The 20203-nt window shown below is 45.8% G+C and overlaps 1 protein-coding gene across 1 annotated transcript in view; it reads left to right on the forward strand.

Moving 5' to 3' along the window:
• The first annotated feature begins 227 nt into the window (after nucleotides 1-227).
• Snta1 (syntrophin alpha 1) overlaps nucleotides 228-20203 on the forward strand; it is a 30559-nt gene continuing 10583 nt past the window's right edge. The window contains exons 1-2 of the mRNA XM_028775286.1: nucleotides 228-624; nucleotides 4743-4928. Of these exons, the coding sequence (XP_028631119.1) occupies nucleotides 333-624; nucleotides 4743-4928 (478 nt within the window). The 5' untranslated portion in view covers nucleotides 228-332. The remainder of the gene's footprint in view (nucleotides 625-4742; nucleotides 4929-20203) is intronic.

The raw sequence follows: 20203 nt of genomic DNA on the forward strand, positions 1-20203 counted from the left end.
CACGGAGCCCAGCCCCTTTATGTTCCTGCAGAGCATCCCACCGTCTACCTCCTCCAACTGTGGCCTCGCGGGAACGCGGTTCTGATCCACTCCCAAGTGATCGCGCTTCGCATCCTTAGGTTACCCGGTAGAGTCTCTTCAGTCATTCCCGGGCCCCGCCCCCTTTAGCACCGCCCCCGACAGCCTGTCTTCCGAAGCTCCGCCCCCGAGGCCCGGGGTAAGGTGGCGGCTGGATCTGCTGCCCCGCCGCCCTCTGCCCTGGGCTCTGGGTCGGAGCGGGCCGGGTACAGCGGGACCGGGCGAGCGCAGCGTACTGGGACTTCGAGGCGAAGATGGCGTCAGGCAGGCGCGCTCCGCGCACCTGGTTGCTGGAACTGCGCTCCGGGGCAGGCTCCGGGGTTGGTGGTGAGCGGTGGCAGCGGGTGTTGCTCACTCTGGCGGAGGACACGCTGACCGTGAGCCCCGCCGACGGCGAGCCCGGCCCGGAGCCCGAGCCCGCGCAGCTCAACGGCGCCGCGGAGCCCGGCGCGGCGCCTCCACAGCTGCCAGAGGCGCTGCTGCTCCAGCGGCGCCGCGTGACGGTGCGCAAGGCCGACGCCGGCGGGCTGGGCATCAGCATCAAGGGTAGGTGCGGGGCACCGAGGGCACGGGGTTGTGTAGTCTGTGCCGCTGAGGAGCGTTCAGGGGTCACGGGGGCTGGCTGTGCACGGAGACTGGGTAACTGAAAACCTGTCTACGGCGGAGCGGAGTCTCCGGGGGAAGAAGGAACGGAGTGAGGGAAGAGCACCAAGGTCGGAAGGGGCTTGGGGAGTTTGAGTGTTTTATAGGGGACTCGGAAGACTCAAGTGTGGAAGGATGGGGGCACACCAAGGACATAGGTGCTTAGTTCTGTTTTGAAGCAAAAAAACGGTAGCTATGGGTACCAAGGGCAGGAGGGTCCTCGGGAAGACAGACGGGGGCGGCGCAGGCGGCGAAAGGAAAGGGAATTGAGGCCTGGGGCACTGCTAGGACAAAAAGGGGGAAGTCATGAGACACAACCTAGGCGGATGGGGTGAAGGCCTGGAGTCTGGGAGCTCAATATGGGTGGCAGAGATGGGTAAGAGGCACAGGCATGGTAACAGAGAGGGGCCCAGTAAGGACCTAGACATCTTGGGCCCCAGAGGCTGTTTGCCTAGGCTGGGAGTCCTGATGGCTAGGTTTGAGTCTCCTCATCTGCCCATTTGTACATGGACAGAGTGAACCCAGAGTTGCCGTTCCTTCTTAAGGATTCTTAGTTTCCAAGACTGACAATTGTTTGACAGGGTCTCATGCATCCCAGGCTGACCTTATAGTCTCTATGTAGCAAGGGAGAACACCGAATATAATCTTCCTATTTCCACCTCCAGAGTGCTTGGATTACTGGGATGTGCTGCTAAAATAGGTTTATGTTGTGCTGGGGATCAAGCCTAGAGCTTTATATATGCTGGGCAAGCACTTTACCAACTGACTACTTTCCCAGCTCATTTAGACTGCCATTAGAGTTCCAGAACTCTGGGAACTTCCACAAGTCACTTCCCATCTCTGAGTCTGTTTTGGTACTCTACGATGAGGATGTTTCTGAGGGCAGGGTTTGCCAGCATGTGTGAGAGAGGCCAGAAGGGACTCTCAAAGCAACTAAATGTGATGCTTAAAATCTATGTTCATACCCAGCTGCTAGGTTCACCATTCCTGTCCCCCTGTCTATCAGATTGAAAGTATCCATACATCCCCAGGCCTCCTAGGATATGGCTGTATTTATTGGTACCTCTCTTAGATCCTTTGGCCTAGGTTAGGGAATGAGCATGGTGGTGAATGTCACTGTGTGTTAGGTGTTGTGGCGGTTGCACTTAGCTCATGGTCTATTTCATCTTGACCAAGAGTGGTGAAAGGTGAGTTTGATCATCAGTGGTGAGTTTAATCTCCACTGTTGCAGGTGAAGGAACTCAGACTCAAAAGGGAAAACCAATTTCCCCAGGATCAGTCAGTGAATGGCAGAACCATGATTTAAATCTTAATTACAGAGCCACTGTTGCCCTAAAGATTGTCCAGGGAATCAGTACTTGGAGCGCCCTTCCCAGGCAGCTAACCCCATGAGTCTAAACGGGGAATGGAAAACAGAGAGCAGGCACCAGCTTTCATCCCAAACTCTAGGACAGGCCCAGAAACAGTTTAAAAACCAGGAAACCAATTAAGAAAATACACTCTGTGTCAGAGCAGGAAGGAACTAGAGTTTTATAAAGTTCCACTTTGCAGACAGACAAACCGACTCTCAGAGGAGCAGGGTCACAACCCAAATCTGTCCTTCCAGGTGTTGGAAGGACATTTTTATGGGACTTCAGGGAAAGTAACAGTTTCAATCAGTTCTTCCTGGATTGAAGACTGGGCTCCTGTTGCCATGGTAACTTCCCTTCTGGGGTCCAGCTGAGTCCATGAGGCAGCTGGGAATGGTCATAGCTTCAAATGGAACTGAAGTCCCTACTTTTAGGTGGGGGAGGCTAGATATAAATAGAAACACCTTCTTCTCCTAGGCCTCAAGCTTTGTGCGTGCAGTGCCACAAGCAACTGTCGGGCATGGGTGGGGTTGGGAGAGATTTTCCAGGCTCAAATGTCACTGACTTATATAACCTCGAGACAATGACCTATTGCTCTATGGCACTAATCTCTCGTCATCAGTACTTTGAGGATGGGCCAGGACTATGACATTCAAGGGTCTGCCTTGAGTCTTTAGGAGACTGTCTTGCTGTGCAGTGCGTGCTGCCCTGAAACTTCATATGTATAAAGGGTTGGTCTTGCCGGGCGGTGGTGGCGCACGCCTTTAATCCCAGCACTTGGGAGGCAGAGGCAGGCGGATTTCTGAGTTCGAGGCCAGCCTGGTCTACAGAGTGAGTTCCAGGACAGCCAGGGCTACACAGAGAAACCCTGTCTGGAAAAACCAAAAAAAAAAAAAAAAAATAAAGGGTTGGTCTTGAATGTGCAGTAATCCTTTATTTTTTTCGCCACCTCAGTGATGGGACTACAAGCAAGTACCACCATGCCCAGCCCAGCTGACTATTTTAAAAAGACATTTGGTTTGAGTGTGGTGGCAAATGTCTTTAGTCTTAGCACCCTAGAGGCAGAGGCAGGTGGATCTCTCTGAGTTTCAGAATAGCTTGTTGGACATAGTAAGTTCTGGGCCAGTCAGGGCTGCATAGTGAGATCTTGTATCAAACAAACAAACAAACAAGCAAAAGGCACCTGAGGGCTGATGAAATGGCTCAGAAGCAGGGGTTCTCAACTTATCTAACACTGTGACCATTTAATACAGTTCCTCATGTTGTGGTAATCCCCAACCATGAAATTATTTTCAGTGTTACTTCATAACTGTAATTTTGCTATTGGTATGAATAATAGTGTAAATATCCAATATAAAGGACGTCTGATATGCAATCCCTATGAAAGGGTTGTTTGACCCCCTCTCAAAGGGGTAGAGACCCACAGGTTGAAAACCACTGGCTCAGAAGTAAAGGTGCTTGCTGCCAAGACTGATGAGCAGTTTGACCCCAGGACCCAACTGTGGAAGGAGAGAACCAACTCCTACAAGTTTGTCCTCTGATCTCCACATGTATGCTATATATAGCACATGTGTACTTGAAAACACACATTCAGACACAAAATAAGTAAATACATGTTAAAAATTTAAAATGGCATTTAAGATTTAATAGTAAAGTAATCCAGTAAAATGTATTACTTTCTTATATCAGAGATGAAATTCAGATGTGCTTTTCAAATTTCTAGAACTTAAAGCCTTCCTTTCTAGTGTGAATCTGGGTTAACAAAGCCCATTTAATTAATTAATTAATTTTTTTTAAAGATTTATTTAGCCGGGCAGTGGTGGTGCACGCCTTTAATCCCAGCACTTGGGAGACAGAGACAGGTGGATTTCTGAGTTCGAGGCCAGCCTGGTCTACAGAGTGAGTTCCAGGACAGCCAGGACTACACAGAGAAACCCTGTCTTGAAAAACCAAAAAAAGATTTATTTGATGTATGTGAGTGCACTGCAGCTGTCTTCAGACACACTAGAAGAGGGCATCGGATCCCATTAGAGATGGTTGTGAGCCACCATGTGGTTACTGGGAATCAAACTCAGGACCTCTTAAAGAGCAGTCCGTGCTCTTAACCACTGAGCCATCTCTCCAGCCCTAATTATTTTTTAAGATGGCCTTATATATCTGGGCTGGCCTCAGTCCCCCTCCTCCAGCCCTATTTCCTAGTGCTGAGATAACAGGTATTCTGTACCACACCCAGCTCTGGATTCTAAACATTGTTGGTTATGGAAGAGAGCCTTCCAGGCCATAACATCACTACTCCTCTTAATTCCAGATTGGGGGTTATCAATAAATTCTCATACTGTGGGAAACTGCTTAAAATATAAAACATTAAAAAATCAATAAAGCAGCGAACACACAAAACATTTAAACAAAAGATCCAGAGCCAAACTACAGTATTATGGATTCAGAAGATATATTATTAGCCTGTCTTGCTATATCTCTGTGTGGCTCTGCATCCAAGGCAGTCCATTCCTACCTAAGCCCCCTGAATGCTGAGATTGTAGCCACAGTTCACCTTCATCTCCCATGATTCACCCATCTCTCCTTCCCCAGCATTGAGTCAATTTTGCCTTGGTAAGTTTCCAATGTGTTGAAGCACCTGCCTCGGTTTCCTCTTTGTTTTGTGCCTATGTACAGGGGGCCGGGAAAACAAGATGCCTATTCTCATTTCCAAGATCTTCAAGGGACTGGCAGCAGACCAGACAGAGGCCCTCTTTGTTGGGGATGCCATTCTGTCTGTGAATGGTGAAGATTTGTCTTCTGCTACCCACGATGAAGCGGTACAGGCCCTCAAGAAGACAGGCAAGGAAGTTGTGTTGGAGGGTAAGTACTGGGGTACAGAACCCAGAGGCTGTGAAGGACTGTTTTAATTTCTTTCCTCCTTCCCTAAGGCCCCAAGTGGCTCCAGTCTGGCCTTAAGGAGATGTGGTCATGAAAATAGAATCAGATCCTACCTGGGCTCAGTGTGGGCTGCTGGAAGGAGAGTAGGCACAGAGCTAAGTAGGTCTGGTTTGTATTTCTTGTTTCTAACACACTAGTAGTGTGGTCATGGACAAATCACTTCATTTCTATGAACCTTAATTTCCTCTTTTAATGGGGACACAACTCCCAGCTCTCTGGGTTGTGACTAGGATGTGCCACCCATTGAGTGATAAATCAAAGAGTGAGGATCCAGAAAGAAAAACTAAGATTCTTTGCTGAAGGGCCACAGGGGCTTTTTAATCCCAGGCTCTTTTAGCATCCAGGGACCCTCAAATCCTGAGATTTGACCAGATGTAGTGTCCTATCACATACAGTGAAGATTAGAGAAGTGTTTTGAGGAGAACCTTACTTGGGTGACTCTCTGCAAAGCTGTTCATGTGTGGTCTTGAAGAGTCTCACTTTCTCTGGTTCTCAGTTTTTCCATTGTCCCCCACCCCAAAAAGCCTCCTGATGTGGTTATCTGCCTTTTGACACTCTCAGGAGATTTCTGCTTTGCTCAGCCTTTTCCTCGAACTCTACTGTGTCAGCTCCAGCCTGCAGGGGCCTGAGGAATGTATCCTTGGCTTCTTGCCCAGAATAGGAACAGAGAGATGGTGGAGGCTGACGAACCATGCCATAGCTAGCAAAGCTGCTGAGGTCAGTCCCAAACCCCAATCCTGCCAGCTTTCCCCAAAGGGTCTCTAAGATGACACAGGCATAAAGAGGCTTTGGGACCCTGGGTGACCTTTGCCACTTTTAGAGATAAATTTTGATCTTATTTAAATTGGTGTTTTGCCTGCTTGTATATCTGTGCACTATGTGTGTGCCTAGTACCTGGGTCTTCTTTTGACCCACTCTTTTTTTGTTTTTTTTTTGAGGCAGGGTTTCTCTGTATAGCTCTGGCTGTCCTGGAACTCACTCTGTAGACCATGCTGGCCTTGAACTCAGAAATCCGCCTACCTCTGCCTTCCAAGTGTTGGGATTAAAGGTGTGCGCCACCACTGCCTGGCCTTTTGACCCACTCTTAGCCACTGAGCTATTGCCCCAGACCCTCACCTTTGCCATTCTTGTGGTCCAAGACCTCAACTCCAGTTCAATTTTGTTTTATCTTACATTTTAGGCATATCTATAACTAGTATTGATACATTTTATTTATTTCATTGTGTACAGTGGTTTTGTTTTGTCTGGTTTGGTTTTTGATAGTGTTTTATATAGCTCAGGTTGGCCTTGAACTCCCTATGTAACTGAGGGTGACTTTGAACTGCTCTTCCTCCCTCTACCTACTGAGTGTTGTGATTACAAGTGTGTACCACTGTGCCTGGTACATGTGGTATGGAAATACACACACACACACACACACACACACACACACACACACACACATATATGTACATATATATGTATATCAGTTTTATATGTAACACACACACAGAGAGAGAGAGAGAGAGAGAGAGAGAGATATGAGGCAGTAAAAACCAACACTCACAAAGCAGAAGCAGGAAGATCTTCGTGAGGTCAAGGGCAGCCTGTTCTACATAGGGGATTCTAGGTCAACTACAGTTACTAGTGAGACACATGGTGATTCATAGTCGTCTGAAACTCCAATTCCAGGGATCCAGCACCCTCCCAACCTCTGTGGGGCACCAGGCATGCAAGTGGTACACATGCGTATGTTCAGGCAAAACACACATAAAAAATAAAAAATGAATAAATCAATAAAAAGAAAATTAAAGGCAGCATTCTACCAGTAGCTATATCCCCAGCCTCTATCAATTGTACCTTAAGAGAAGAGTCAACAAATAGCATCCTACACTTTATGGATAGGAGAGAGACTTTTCCTTTCAGACCTCTTATGATTTTAATATTTATAGCCAGTGATGTGATTTAAAACAAGTGGCATTCATCAAAATGTCACATTTTATTGTATTTGTTAAGGGGGTAGGATTTATTGTAAGCTTATGGTTTGATAGAATAAAGGAAGAAATGGCAGGAAGGTGGCTGGGTTTATGGGAGCAGGAGCGTGTATGGGACTGTTCACATCTAGATGGATTACATGGCAGTTGATGTTAAAGCTCCTTTAGTTTTTGTTGTTTGCAACTCTTTTTGTTTGTTTGTTTTGAAAGAGGGTCTCTCTATTTAGTCCTGGCTGTTCCAGAACTCACTATGTAAACTAGGTTGGCTTTGAACTCGCAGAGATCTGCCTGCTTCTTGCTTCCAGATGCTGGGATTAAAGACATGTGCCATATCATGTGACTTGCTGTTTGATATCTTAGTGGACAGATGACATAGTGTTACTGGAGCTATGTTCCCAATCCATACCCTCTCGTCTTTAGGTTGAGAACGATTTATTTGTAGCACATATGTCATTCTGAGAAGGATGGGTGATTAGCATTTGGTGGGAGGTAGAAGCAGGAGGATTAGAACTTCAAGGTCATCCTTGGCTAGGCTAGCTTGGGTCTGGTAGGGAGGGGAGGGAGAGGGCGGAGGGACAGTTCATTGTCTGCTTGATGCTCTTTTGCAGGACCCAAGTTCAGTTCCCAGCACCAAGATCAGTGGTTTACTGCTACCTATAACTGCTGCTTTAGGGATCCAATGCCCTCTTCTGGCCTCTATGAGCATCCTCACATATGTGGCACATATAGACACAGACATACCAAGAAACAACCCGGGCAAACCACACACACAACCTTTTTTTTTTTTTTTTTTTTTTTTTTTTTGAGGCAGAGTTTCTCTGTGTAGTCCTGGCTGTCCTGGAACTCACTCTGTAGACCAGGCTGGCCTCGAACTCAGAAATTTGCCTGCCTCTGCCTCTGTCTCCCAAGTGCTGGGATTAAAGGCGTGTGCCACCACCGCCCAGCCATATCTGGCTCTTTTTAGGTTTTTTTTTTTTTTTTTTGAGGTAGTCTTACTGTTTATCCCGGGCCCCAGCCCCTTGACTGTCAGGATTATATATCTTGTTTGTTGTTGTTTGTTTGTTTTTGAGTCAGGGTTTCACTGTGTAGCCCTGGCTGTCCTGGAACTTACTCCATAGACCAGGCTGGCTTTGAACTCAGAGATTCACCTGCCTCTTCCCCCTGAGCACTGTGGTTAAAGGTGTGTGCCACCATTGTCTGTGGAGGATTATATACCTTAATCACTGTGTTCTGCTTTCCAGTTTTTCTTACTTGAATCTTCATTCTCTCTCCCTCCCTCTCCCCCGCTTGCTTTAGTGTTGATGTGGTACTGAGAGACCTGGAGCTGAACTTAAGAGTCACACACATTAGGTGCTTTTCTACCACTTAGCTCTGTTCACAGCCTTGAAGTCTTTTGATCTGGTCTCTAGGCCAGCTGCCTCATGGAAAGGGGAGGCCTCCTCAAGGCAGCACAACAGGCTGGTATGGAGGGAGGGGTGTCGGGTGAGGAACCTGGCTCAAAAGCCTAGTGCAGGAGTGATTTGAACAGCTTAGAGGACAGGAGGATGCTGAGTTGTGCTTGTCCCTTGAGATTTTGAGAAGTTTGTTTGGGTTAGGCACTCCATTTTCCCAAGTAGTAACCAGGACTCTTAGGAGCTTCTGGAGTCAAGGTTTCCTGCAAGCCTGATCACTGGTCACATTGTTCTGAACTTCCCCAGCCTCAGCCTTCTCCTAAGATTACCTGGACAAGCCGTGGAAGGCAGGCCTGTCATCCAGATGCTTGGCAAGGCAGCTTGGTGGATATAGAATTCGGAGAATGTCCTGGAAGAACAAGTGTCACCAGTGAACTCCAGGCAGTTCCCATAAGCCTCTTTCCCTGGCCCAAGCTTGGGGGCTCAGCTAGGCCTCAGCCACCCCAGTTTGCCTCCTAGAACTTTTTTTTTTTTCTGCTAAGTCAAGGATCTGCACAAATCTTCTGAGCCTGCTCTCAGCCACAGGGATATGTTTGTGACTAGAGCTGGGTGCAAGCTGGCAGCCAGCACGCCTCTGTCTGCTGCTTAGAGAGGCCCATTGTGTGTGCAAAGCTAATGCCAGAACTAGCCGGGGCCCTTTGCTACCAGGCTGGGGAGGAGAGGGAGGGATGCCTGCAAGGAAAATGCCCTTTTTTCTTTCATCCCTTTTCCAATTTGGCTGAACATACTGACAGTGACAGTGAATCTGTTGTGCAATGAAAAATAATACTAAGGCACAGTAAAAGCTAATAAAGAAAAGTTTAGTCTAAGTGCTTTATTCCAAGTGGGAAAGTTACATGTCATGCAGAGATTCCCCTGCCCCTCAAGACAAAGTTTCTCTGTGTAACCCTGGCAGTCCTGGAACCCACAGAGAGCTACCTGTCTCCACCTCCCAAGTGCTGGGACTAAAGGTGTGTGCTACCATACTCCACTGAGATTATGATTTTTAAAGATATATATTAAAAAAGATGGTCAAAAAAGATTACAAACCTGTAATCTCAGGTATTCATGAGACTGGAGCAAGAGGATCTGTTGAGCTCAGACATTCAGGGTCCTCCTGGGCAACACAGTAAGACTTCTCCTTAAGAACATACAAAGAGGGGATGCCAAATTCATGTGCTCTCTCAGTGCAGCTCCTATCGCTCTTTAAAAACCTTCTTTTGCAATGGTCAAGGGCCATTTCAGAGAACCGCAGCAGCCGAGGTACAGAGAGTGAGTGACATTGGTGTGCCCAGCCTCAGATGGGACACCTATAAGATAACCCTATACCCAGGACTAAGGGACACAGAGAAAGGGGTGGTGGTGGTGGAAAGCTTGTTGGAGCCCGAGGACAGAGATAGTCTTCTGGATGTGATAGGGATGTTGTAACCGTGAACTCTCAACAATATGGTTCCCTCCCAAGAGCACACCACGTTGACATGCCAACAGTGACTGGGGAAAGGTTCAGAAGGCCTTATCCTATTGAAGAGCTATAAGCAGTTAATTGCTACTAAAGGACAGTCAGTTTTCTTTAGGGATGAGCCCCCTGATAGGTCACCCAAGCTGAAGTGGTCAGTCCTATACCCGTGTACATATGGGTAACCATTATGGGACTCACTGGTGTGTGTGTGTGTGTGTGTGTGTGTGTGCAAACAAAAGTAATTATAGAGGAAGAGGACATGAATTTCTGAAGGGGATATATATACTGGAAGGGAACATGAGGATAGTTGGTGGGGTAGGAATGATATAAATACAGTGTATTCATGTATGAAATTAAAAAAATATAGAGCTGATATGCTTCTGAAAAATTTAATGATAGTGACTAGAGGAATTAAAAATAAAATATGTTGCATTGGGGAGACCATGATGAAAGAATCCTTTTCCTATATAAGCGAAGTCTTTGCTCTCAAGGAGGTCTCTTTTAAAACTCTGAATTACTTTATTAGAGTTTCTCCCAGTTGAAAAGTACAAGACATTTTCTTTATTAGGTTTGGCAAATAAAATGTAGAGAAATGTAAAAAAAAAACTGTTTGGAGGGGCTGGTGAGATGGCTTGATGGCTGAGTGTGCTTAATGCTCAGAGAACCTGAGTTCTAGTCCCAGTACCCACATTGGGGTGGCTCACAACTGCCTATGAACCCAGCTCCAGGGGATTTGACACCCTCTTCTGGCCTTGGTGAGCACCAACAGACCATGGTGTACATCCATGCAGACAGATGTAAATAAAAATAAATCTTTTTATTTTAAATAAGAAAACAAAAAGAAGAAAGAGTAAAAGGCTGGGCATGGTGACACATACTTTTAATACTAAGCACCCAGGAGGCTGAGGCAGGAGGATTACTATGAGTTTCAGGCCAACCTGAACGATAAGTAAGACCCTGAATCAAAAAACAAATAAACCAGAAAACCAAAGGAAACAAAGGAGAAGAAAAGGCATAAGTATACATTAGCACATAATAAATGTTCATGATAAAAGATAGTCTAGAATAATAAGAATTGCTATTATTATTTGGTTTTTATACTAGCAAGTTACTTATTTTAAAAGTTAAACAGCTAAGAAGATTCTGACTACAACTGAACTGATTTCTATCTGGATACAGAGGCCATGATTGTCCCAGTCTTGGATGATACTGTCTGCCATGCTTTGTTTTCTGCAAGAGTAAAGAATAATGCACGTAAAGCCATGGGCAGCCCATTCATTAGGATGAGACAGCGCATTTCAAGTGTCTAGAATAGAAACTCTTCCTCCCTCCCTGGTGCTGGGAATCAAACCAAGGGCCTAATGCATGGCTGACAAGAACTGTACCACTGAGCTATACCTCCAACCTGGAAGCTTTCTGGTAACAGAAGCCACTGTATACTTCTGAGCTCTACTGCCCCATCTAAGGCTGGAACTGAGCTCTGCACATCTTGAATCTTGAGAGTGTTTGAGGATCAATCAATAGGGTATATCTCTGGCTTCTTTTACTTTCCTAAATCTTTAAGAAGGTCTCTAGGCTCATTCTGGCTGGTGAACTTTGAGCTTTTCTGTTATGGGTCCTTGGAACTCTGAGGCCAGTCAACCTCTGGCTCCTCCTCTGGGAAATAGACAACACCGTGTCCCATGTGACTTGGCTTCATGCATTGACAGCTTTAAAGTGGCTGTAGCTAATTTGGGGTGACCTATTCTGCTGAGCTGAGGGTTCTGTGCCCCTTAGGTGCCAGGGGGACTTCTGTGCCTGGAATAAGCATGAATGGGATCCCTGTCTGTGTCTCCCATGAATGCAAAGACCTGTTATTTTGACCATTGTTCTTTTTTTTTTTTTTTTTTTTTTTTGGTTTTTCGAGACAGGGTTTCTCTGTATAGTCCTGGCTGTCCTGGAACTCACTCTGTAGACCAGGCTGGCCTCGAACTCAGAAATCCGCCTGCCTCTGCCTCCCAAGTGCTGGGATTAAAGGCGTGCGCCACCACTGCCCGGCTTGACCATTGTTCTTAAGGAGACTTTTTTTGGCTGCACACACAGAAGCTTGGATCATGTGACTCCTCACAGACAAAACTTGACATGACCTAGTGCTGGCCTGATCTGCAGAACTCCATTGAAATGCTTGTGACTGTTGCCAGTGACAAGGTTCAGCAGGTAAAAGTGCTTGCTGCCAAACCTAATGATTTGAGTTCAATCTCCAGAAGCCACATGCTGGAGGAAGAGAACTGATTTCCTGCAAGCTGTTCTCTGACCTCTGCACACTTGTGTTGTTCCTATACAGAAACACATACAATATATAGAATTTAATAAAAAGAATTAGGGCTAGGGAGTAGTCCAAACACTGTCATCTCCTCTAAATACAACAAACACATTAAAAAAACTGCCTGTGGGTCTTTAGACACAGGTTGAGGCCCATTCCTGTGATGGCCTCCTGCTGGTGGTGAGAGAAGAAATAACAATGGAGCCAAGCAGTGGTGGTGCACGCCTTTAATCCCAGCACTTGGGAGGCAGAGGCAGGTGGATTTCTGAGTCTGAGGCCAGCCTGGTCTACAGAGTGAGTTCCAGGACAGCCAAGGCTATACAGAGAAACGCTGTCTCGAAAAACCAACCAACCAACCAACCAACCAACCAACCAACCAACCAACCAACCAACCAACCAAAACAAAACAAAACAAAACAATGGAAATAAAAACAATAAGCAGTGTCCACTGCTTATTGAGTTCCCCCAATGTGCTGGGCACTGTGCTGTGCCTTCCTTGTGTCATTTCATTGCTTTCCCAAGGCCACCCCCTTGAATAAGACACACTGTTAATCTTACTATACAAATGGAGACACTGAAAGGTAAGATTACTTGCCTAAGGTCACACTTGCCTGATCTACACAGTGAGTTCCAGGCTACAAAGTGAGACTCTTACAACAAACAAACAAACTAATGTACATGAAAAATTGAACCCAGATTTCTCAGAAGCAATCTTCTTTTGAAACTCGATCTGTAGACCAGGCTGGCCTCCAACTCAGAGATCCACCTGCCTCTGCTTCCTGGGTGCTGATATTAAAGGTGTGTGCAATTCCTACCCCTCTTCCTGTGATGTTTTTAAACATTCCCACTGCAAGACATTGGCTCTCTGAGGTCTAGTTTATTCATTACAAAGGGGTTTTAATCTCTTTCATTCAACCAACCAACCAACCAACCAACCAACCAACCAACCAACCCCCAAACCCATCAACCAAACAAACAAAAAACAATTTAAGGAAGGATCTGTACGGTCCACTGTGGCACAGAAATCCTGAAGTTCTGGCAGCAAGGGTTTTAGGTCACAGGTCACAGGTCACAGGTCACAGTGCGTCTACAGTTCATAAGCAGATGGAGATGAATGCTGCTGTTCAGCTCTCTTTCTCTTTTTATTTATGTAGATGTGTGACCCTAGTCCTTGGAATGGCATTAGCCACATCAAGGGTGGGTCTTCCCACCTCATTAACCTAGTCTAGAAAGTTCCTCACAGATGTGCCCAGAGGCTTGTCAGTTTTGACAGTCAACATTCGCTATCACATTAGGTTAAAGTATGTGAGAGAGTAGGGCTTGGTGCTTGCTACACAATCAATATCAATAAACCTTTTTGTTGGAAGTGGTGGTGCACACCTTTATTTCCAGCACTAAGGAGGCAGATATCTGTGTGTTTGAGGCCAGCCTGGTCTACATAGTGAGTTTCAGGCTAACCAGTGCTATAGAGTGAAACTCTTTTACAAATAAACATCTCAGTTTCTTTTCTTTTCTTTTTTTTTTTTTTGGGTTTTTCGAGACAGGGTTTCTCAGTATAGCCCGGGCTGACCTGGAACTCACTCTGTAGACCAGGCTGGCCTCAAACTCAGAAATCTGCCTGCCTTTGCCTCCCAACATCTTAGTTTCTATCTCTGTTTCACAAAATTACATTAAAAGAATCTAGGACTCAGAATCTAGGATTTCTGAGTTTAAAGTAGCCTTATTTGTGGATTTTTTTTTGTTTTTTGTTTTTCGAGGCAGGGTTTCTTTGTGTAGCCCTGGCTATCCTGGAACTCACTCTGTAGACCAGGCTGGCCTGGAACTCAGAAATCTGCCTGCCTCTGCCTCCCAAGTGCTAAAGGTGTACGCCACCACTGCCCGGCGTATTTGTGGATTTTTAAAACCTTTATTTCTTTATATATTTTGTGTGTGTGCATGCATATATATGCCTTTGCATCATGGTGCACATGTGAAGGTCAGAGGACAAACTTGGAAATCAGATTATCAGTCTAGGCTGTAAGCATCATTACCTGCTGAATCATCTCCAAAGCTCAATGATACATTTTGAAAAATAAAATTGGTGCTTTAAAAATTAAAAAGTCAACATGTACTCACCAGAATGAAACAGCAAGGAGTTAATGTGATCACCTCACAGTCAGGGTGAGAGATAGCTCAGTGGTAGAGTCCTTGCTGAGATACATAGGACCCTGGGTTCGTTCCATCAGTAGAAAAGAACAAAACAGAAGTAATTCTAACACTTGAGAGGTAGAGGCAGGAGAAGGAGTGAGTTCGAGGCCAGCCTGGGCTACATGAGACCATGTTTCAACAACAAGAACAAGACAACCAACAACCCCTTCCCCTTAACAGTGGTAACCACTGTTGATGTTTTTATATCATAGTATTCTTTTTTATTTTTAAAGATTTATTTATTTATTATGTATATAGTGTTCTGCCTGCATGTGTGCTTGCAGGCCAGAAGAGGGCATCAGATCTCATTGCAGATGGTTGTGAGCCACCACGTGATTGCTGGGAATTGAACTCAGGACCTTTGGAAGAACAGTCAGTGCTTTTAACCACTGAGCCATCTCTCCAGTTCCCAGGGTACTTTTTATGCTTGTGCTTATTAGTTAATAAGTTAAGGACATATGTAACTCTTTTTGAGATGGGAGAGGTCTTGTTATGTAGCCTTGGTTATCCCTGTGTGATCCTATGTGGCTGGTCTTAGCAATCCTGCTGCCTCAGTAGCAATCCTGCTGTCTCTGGAGCGTGCTACTCTGCCTGGCTTATTTATTTTGTTATAACATAGTGATGGATATCTTGCCATAACTAGGTCATATGCCTTGCAGTGGGAATATTTAAGAACATTGCTGCTAAGAGATCTAGGCTCAAAATTTATCTTCATTTTATTTATTTACTTTTGAGAAAGAGTCTCACTTTGTAGCCTGGAACTCACTCTGTAGACCAGGCTTGCCTTGAACTCACAGAGATCTACCTGGCTCTGCCCCTGAGCACTGGGACTAAAGGTGTGTGCACTACCACTGTCTTCATTTCTTAATTTTTATTTTTATTTTTATTTCTTTTGGTTTTTCGAGACAGGGTTTCTCTGTGTAGTCCTGGCTGTCCTGGAACTCACTCTGTAGACCAGGCTGGCCTCAAACTCAGAAATCCGACTGCCTCTGCCTCCCAAGTGCTGGGATTAAAGGCGTGTGCCACTACCACCCTGCATTTCTTAATTTTTAAATTACATTTTTATTTATTTCATGTGTTTATGTGTGTGTGTGTGTGTGTGTGTGATGTTTGTGCATCTGTATTACTGAGCATGAATGAGGTCAGAGGACAATTTGTGGGAATACGTTTCCTTCTTCCACTGTGTGGGTCCAAAGGATTGTACTCAGATATTAGGCTTAACTGCAAACATTGTTGTCTACTGAACCATCTCATTGGCCCTCTGCCATCTTCTTTGGTTTGTAATTGCTTGTAACCTCCTGATTACAGGCAAGCTCTACCCTGCTTAGCTCATTCATTCATCTAGCAAATATTTGCTGAGTTCTTTCGGGTCCAGGACTGGATGCAAACACCGGGGCAGAATGGTGTCCGACAGTTAGGGGGCTCACATCTTGGTTTGTGCTGTTAAATGATCATTGTGGACACATATGTTGTCATGGGCTCTTGTATCCTACACAGCCCTGGTATGCCTTTTTTATGATCCTGTGAATAAATGTTTGGAGTGTGGTTCCTGAGAGGGCTACTGTTAGAAGAAAGGGTTCAGATGCCTGCAGAATCTTACTAAATGTGACTTCCCTTCCTCATCTGTAGTACAGGTGAAGTAAAATAAGATTGTGTTCTTCAAAGTAGTGTGGGGTATCGCTGGTCAGTCAGTGTGCAGGGGTCCAGAAACTATTTTCAGTCCAGCCTTGCTAAGCTAGCAGGTTCTTAAAGTCCTTGCAGGCCTATTGGTATCTCAGGTCTTCTCTATTCCACTGATGTAAGGTCAGGGAATTTGAATCCTCACAGGGCCTTGTTGAGAGAACTAGCATATTAGTGCCCATTAAATAGTAAAAGTGACAGGCTCAGGGAGATCTTGAGGGATATCAAGGCCACAGACCCAGTGACAAGGACTCATATTCTTGTCTTGTGTCACCACTCTGGCCATCTCCTTATTCTGTTCTGCTGAGAACAGCAGCAGAATCATAACCACACCTCTATGGAAGACCTAAGGTAGACAGGCAAACAGTGGCTTTGCCATCCTGCAGGGCAGTTGCGTATTAGTCCCCCTTTAAAAATGAGGAACTAAGGGCTGAAGAGATGAGTCTGAAGGTACAGGTATCTGCTGTCAGGCCCGAAGATTGGGGACCCACATGGTGGAAGGGGAGAACCAATTCCCACAAGTTGTCCCCTGACCTCCACATGTGCACTATGGCACACACAGCGTGCATATGTGTATGTTAACACACACTAAATAAAAATGAAGTAATTTAAAAAATTGGGAAAAATAGGTGTTGGAGAGATATGTTAAGACTTAAAAGAATGTGTGCTGCTCTTGTAGAGGAACTGAAATCAGTTCCCAGCACCCACCCTGGCAGCCTACGTTGCCTATAACTCCAGTTCTAAAGAGACCCAATGCCTCTAGCTTCTGAGAACACCTGTATTCTGGTGCACATACCTTTTATGCCATTTTTAAAAATAATAAAAATTAAAAATTAGAGTTAAAATACAATTTATTTGTGTGTTTGGCTTGCATGTCTGTAAGTGCACCTTCATGGCCACCCTCAGAGGCAAGAAGATGGTGTGGGAATCTCTAGAGTTGGAATTATGGAAGGGTGTGAACTGCCGAGTGGCGCTGAGAACTAAACCTGGGTCCTCTGCAAGAGCAGCAAGTGTTTTTTTTTTTTTTTTTTTTTGTTTATTTGCTTTGTTTGGGTTTTGCTTTTTCGAGACAGGGTTTCTCTGTGTAGTCCTGGCTGTCCTGGAACTCACTCTGTAGACCAGTCTGGCCTCCAACTTAGAAATCCACCTGCCTCTGCCTCCCAAGTGCTGGTATTAAAGGCATACGCCACCACTGCCCAGCAGCAGCAAGTGTTTTTAACCACTGAGTATCTCTCCACTCCTAATAAAAATAATTCCTTTTGCCAGGCAGTGGTGATGCATGCCTTTAGTCCTGGTTGCTTGCACCTCTAAGTCCAGCACTTAGGAGGTAGAGACAAGAAGATCAAAGGTTCAGGGTCATCCTCAGCTACATAATGCACTTGAGGCCAGCTTCAGCCACATGAGACCTCATTTACAAATGAAAGAAGGAAAGAGAAAAAGAAAGGAAGAAAGGCAGGTCCAGGGAAAAGAAAGTACATCAAATATCATCGATGCTATGTCATAAAGACATTAAACCAAGCCACCAGAGACCACATTTATGTCCTTGTTCCAGCCCACAAATTCTAGGCCTTTCAATACCCTTTGTTTTGACAAATGTCGCCTTCCCCAACTTCTTATACTCCTCCTATCTTCCTTCCTTTCTTCCTCCCCTTGGGTCTTAAGTGTGTTAGGCAAGTGCCTCACCAATGAGTAATGTCCTCAGCCACATCACTAAACAAGTGTCTTTGTCATTGTTCAATACTAGGGATTCTCATGTAGCCTATATTTAAAGACTATATAGGACATTATAAAAATAAGGCATTTGTTTTTACTCTGTGTATATGAATATTTTGTCTGCATGTATTTTTGTGTACTGTGTGTGTGTGGTAGCCTCAGAGGATGGGGGTAGCCCTAAGAACTAGAGTTAAGCATAGTTGTGAGCCATCATGTTGGTGCTGGGAACCAACCCTGTGTCATCAACCAGAACAGTAAGTGCTCTTAACTGCCGAATTCATCTCTCCAGCCCCTATATGGTTCTTGATTTGTTCTTCCTGCCTCAGCCACCAGTGCTGGGATTGCTGGCAAGCATCACCACACTTAGTTTGTGTTATTTTCCTGATACCTAGTATAGGTCAAGTGCTATAGTAGAAGCTGGGTGTGCCCCGGCAAATGAGAACGGGTTCCTCTGTTCACAGCATTGACATTTGGGTTAGAGAGGCCTCAGATTAGTGAAAAGATGAATTCATGGGATGATTTCTACAGGGGAAGCAAACACCCACTCTGGACAGACAGGGAACAGCTTGAGCCTAGCCAACAGATTTCCAAGATTCCAGGCCAGGACATTCAGTCACAGACATTTACTGAGCCCTGGGATGTATTCTGGAAATTTCTACATTGAGCCAAAAACAATGTGACTCCTCTCAGTAAGGCACATGAGACCCGGTGCTCCTCAGTTAAATTGGGCAGGGGTATGGCCTTGCTCTGTGGTGGAATCTAGTGGAATGCCTCAAGTGGAATCTACTCCTGCATCAGGGAGCTGGGGCTCGCCTCTGGCTCGCCTCCGGCTTCCTTCACTAGCCTCAGCTTCCCGAGCTTCACCAGGCTGCTGGACCAGAGGCTTGGCTGGGGAGAATGTGGACTCTGGCTGGGCCTGTCCTTGTAGATTCCAAACTCTTGACCACTGGCCACGGTCATGCCCTCAGTTCTGGAGGCCAGAGTCCCACCCTCTCTGCTCCAGTGAGTCAAGCAGAAATGGGGGTGGGGCAACTTTGAAACTGGGCTATTTATGGCCAAACTCTGGGGCCCCCAGGTCTCCACCCTCACTCAGGGGGAGGTCACTTGGCCTGTGAAATCCAAGCCCTGTTTCTGGCACCAGTTAGCTGGAGCACTTCTCATTTATAGGACATTCCTGTGGGAAGGGAGAAAGATGACCTGGTTCTGGGGCAGCCGGGTGAGCAGTGGCTCAGGGAGCAGTTTCTTTGGCTTCAGAGTTGACAAATGTTCATTTGCTGAGCATGTAGCATATGAGAAGCCTGCTGGGCTCTGAGGGCATAGATGAGTCTCATGAAGTTCTTGACCTTACAGTGTTCTCCCTAGGTGGGGTCACTGACCCCAGGGGACTGGACTTGGGTTCCCAGGACCCATGTAAAGCAGCTCACAACCACCTGTAGCTTCAGCTCCAGGGGATCCAACACCTCTGGTCTCTAGGCACATTAGACAGGTGCAAGGAGGCAGTCATTTTTCTGCTTGACTTCTATTTTTTTGCTTTGTATTTTGTGACATAGGAATGATCGATTTGAGCTATGGCAGCCATTCTGAGGCTGTGAGGGAGAAGCTAAGTGTAAGGCCCAAATTCTAGTGTCACACATAGCCCCCGAACTACTTCCTTAACTTTTTATTTTGTTTCAGTCATTTGAGATTGGGGGCAGGGGGTTTATTTTTTAACCCAGGCTAGCCTAGAACTCTTGGCAACCTAATTGCCTTAAACTCTCCCAAGTGCTAGGATTATAGGTATGAGCCACAATGCTTTCTCAGGATTGGTCTCTCTGTCTCTCTGTCTCTCTGTGTCTGTCTGTCTGTCTGTCTGTCTGTCTGTCTCTGTCTCTGTCTCTCTCTGGAATAGGCCAGACTGACCTCAGACTCCCCGTGTACTCAAGGATAACTCTGAATTCCTCATGCATGGTCATGCTCAAGCTTCTGTTTCTGTTTCTCTGGAGGCAGGTCTCAGGCATCCTGGTTTGAATTTGCTTCAGAGCTGAATATTATCTTAACCTTCTGATCCTCCTGTATCCACCCCCCAGTATAGGCTCTCTGAGTCATGGTCCGAGGAGCTTTTTGGAAAGAATGTCATGGTCCGATATTCTTTCCTGTCCTAGCATAGCTGGTAGGGTGGGGTCACAGGTCAGAGCAGGGCCTTGTGGGTGAGTTGGATGGAGAAATAGATCTAGGTTGATAGTCTAGAACCGTCCCGTCCTTTGTGGTTGCCGTTAGCGCTCTCTATGTGAATTTACTTACAACTGACTAATAGTTTTATTTACATTTACTATTTAGTGGTAAGTGGGAATGGGGCATGTCACAGCATTTGTGTGAGATTGGAGGGTAACCTTTAGGAAATGGTTCTCTCCTTCCACAATGTAGGTCTGGGAATGGAATTCAGGTTGTTGGATTTGGTGGCAAGTGCCTTTTCC

Source organism: Grammomys surdaster, unplaced genomic scaffold, assembly GCF_004785775.1.
Source record: "Grammomys surdaster isolate TR1022 unplaced genomic scaffold, NIH_TR_1.0 254, whole genome shotgun sequence".
NCBI lineage: Eukaryota > Metazoa > Chordata > Mammalia > Rodentia > Muridae > Grammomys > Grammomys surdaster.